This window comes from Salvia hispanica, unplaced genomic scaffold, assembly GCF_023119035.1.
Source record: "Salvia hispanica cultivar TCC Black 2014 unplaced genomic scaffold, UniMelb_Shisp_WGS_1.0 HiC_scaffold_1182, whole genome shotgun sequence".
Lineage (NCBI taxonomy): Eukaryota > Viridiplantae > Streptophyta > Magnoliopsida > Lamiales > Lamiaceae > Salvia > Salvia hispanica.
In genome coordinates this window covers 1-3,037 of record NW_025951452.1, presented here as the reverse complement: position 1 = coordinate 3,037, position 3,037 = coordinate 1, and the positions used below count along the sequence as shown (strand labels likewise).

The following is a 3,037-nucleotide window of genomic DNA, read 5'->3' as shown; positions in this document are numbered from 1 at the left end:
TTTCTCAGATTTAAAATTTTTCAACGATTCGGAGTTTCCAACTTTTCTTATGTACTGTATTATTTTTCTAATATTTAAAATTTATATTTAGTTGACTATTTATTAGCACAATTTTAATTAATTTATACATTAAATAATATTAATAAGAAATAAGTAATAATAATAATAATAATAATAATAATATTATTATTATTATTATTATTATTATTATTATTATGTTATGAATAATATATATTTTAAAATTATTAATCACACTTGATTATACTCCCTCCGTCCCACTTTAGGAGTCCCGGTTTACCATTTTTGGATGTCCCACTTTAGGAGTCCCGGTTGGAATATTCCATAAATGGTATTAGGCCCCACATTCCACTAACCTTTTTACACTCACATTTTATTAAAAAACTAATATAAAAAAGTAGGATACATATTCTACTATCTTTTTTCACCAATTTTCCTTTGCTTTCTTAAAACCCGTGCCGAACTCAATCGGGACTCCTAAAGTGGGACGGAGAGTAGTTGTTATTATTAACTATATATAACAAAAAGATATTATTATTTAATAATCTATTATGATTATTATAAACAATTATTGTATTTACATAGTAGTAATATTATTATTATTGATAATTTTGAAATTTATGAATTATATATAATAATCAGAATACCAATTAATAAACTTTAGTTATACAGTTATATTTTTATCATAGTACTATTAAATTAATTATTATTACTATTATTATATTATCAATTAATAACTTATTAAGAAATTATTGATGAAATTTTTAAAACTCTGAACAATAATTATTACTATTATTCTAATATAATCACCATTATTGTGATTTCATCCATAGTTTAAATTTCATTTACTTTTATCATTTAGGTACACTCCAATAAATAATTATACATACATTCTACTAAAAACAAAAATATATAGGTGAGAGACTCACTTTATTCTTCTTCTAACTTTTTTTTCATGATTTCTTTCATTGAGTATTAGTTAAAATCTGTGTCGAGTCAAACAGAAACTTTAAATCGTGGATGAGATATTAAGAAAATCTTATGTAATTATAAACGTATTTATAATATTCTAATAATAATATTTATTAATTATTTTGTCAATTAAAAAACGTCTTACTTTAATTATTACATCAATAAATTAAAGTCCTATTGTCAATTACTAGCTGTTTGCAATTAATTCATTAACATAAATTCTAACAATTTTTCTTTATATTTTCAAACACTAGTACTTACTAAATAAATTTTTTTATCAGAAATAATATTTCAAAAAGTCATATTCTCTCTGTTCGTGAAAAAAAAAGATTAATGTTTTAACTTGATACGGAATTTAAAAAATTATTTGAGCTTATAAAGAAAATAAGCAAAGAAAATTTAATGAAAATAATAAATGTGGGAGTACCTTTTATTGCAAACTTCCCAAAATGTGAATTTATTCACCGATGAAGGATTAATTCTCAAACAATATTCTTTACTGACATATAAATTGCGTTTTATTCCCATCTCTAATATATGTAGAATAAACCTTCCTCACATACTTGTGTAACTCCATTGCATCAGAATATTCATTCCTTCTCTATGTCAACCACGCTTCCAATGAAGAACCATTTTCCGACAGCCGCAAAACACCCCATCTCCCCTTCCCCGCTACCGAACTTCCTCTGCCACCTCTTCTTAATCGTCTCCGCCCTCACATTCGTGTTTCTCCTCTGCTTCCATAACAAGACCTATTCCTTCATCCTGCAAATCTCGACCACCCAATTCTCCTTCCTCACCGCGCAGTCGCCGCTCCAGCAGCCGAGCTTGGCGCCTAAAATCCAAGAAATTTCGTCCTCGCCACCGGACTTGTCGCATGGGAAGAGCGATGAGGAGCTGCTAATAGCGCCTAAAATCCAAGAAATTCCGATCCAGCTGCCTCCGCCGCCGTCTCCGGGGGCCGACGTGGATCTGCAGGAGCCGCTGGACTTGGCGCATGGGATGAGCGATGAGGAGCTGCTGTTGAAAGCGTCCATGGCGCCTAAAACCCGAGAATCGGGCGTGCCAAAGGTTGCCTTCATGTTCTTGACGAGGGGGCCGGTGGTGCTGGCGCCGCTGTGGGAGCTTTTTTTCAAGGGGAGCCGCGGGCTTTACTCGATTTACGTCCACTCCAATCCGTCGTTTAATGGATCCGAGCCCGAGGATTCGGTGTTCCATGGCCGGAGAATTGACAGTAAGGTTAGTTCAATTCATTCACAAACTTTATTCTTTTCCAACTATGATACCACTACACACATTTGGTTTTCTTTAGCTGTTAATGTTATGTTTTCTTTTCCATGGAAATTGCATTTAATGATTCTCTTCATGGTTAATGAAGCAAATTCTATATTTGCAGATTAATCTTTTGTTAATGAAGCAAATTCTATATTTTGAGATTAATCTTTTGTTACTTAGTGGTCAAAGACCAGGCACAGCAATAAATCCTTCGTTGATTTTTCAATGGGGATATCAACGGTAGAATGGTTGAATGCTGCTTGTGTGAAAAAAAAGGGACACAACACATAAATTCTATTCTAGGATGAAAATGCTTTAATTTTTCCTTTTTTAATATGTTTATTGTGATTATTTGTTAAAAGCAATTTGCCAAAATGTGGAAAATAGTAATGTGATATTATATGTGAATTGCACCAATCAATGCATTCATCATGCCATATCCTACTAATACGTGTTATGAGTCAAATATTTACAGTATATTACACGCCCAAGTTGCCCAACACCAAATATAGGCAGTATTTATGAAAACCAGAGTATTATTTAATTTTTATTAAAGAATTATGGCCTATGACTGATGCAGGAGGTAGAGTGGGGGAATGTGGACATGATTGAGGCTGAGCGAAGACTACTAGCAAATGCCCTTCTTGATTTCTCAAACCAATACTTTGTACTCCTCTCCGAATCATGTATCCCTCTCTACAATTTCTCTACTATTTACTCCTATTTACTCAACTCCACCCACAACTTCGTGGAGTCTTACGATTTGGAGGGG

The 3,037-nt window shown here is 32.3% G+C and overlaps 1 protein-coding gene across 1 annotated transcript; it reads left to right on the top strand.

Annotated features, from left to right (window-relative positions):
- Window positions 1-1,611: 1,611 nt before the first annotated feature.
- On the top strand, window positions 1,612-3,034 carry LOC125198047 (glycosyltransferase BC10-like; the record flags this gene model as incomplete). The annotated part of the gene is made up of 2 exons (XM_048096508.1): window positions 1,612-2,229; window positions 2,846-3,034. Coding segments are annotated over exons 1-2 (807 nt in total), but the record flags the coding sequence as incomplete, so codon positions are not given.
- Between the last annotated feature and the right edge of the window lie 3 nt (window positions 3,035-3,037).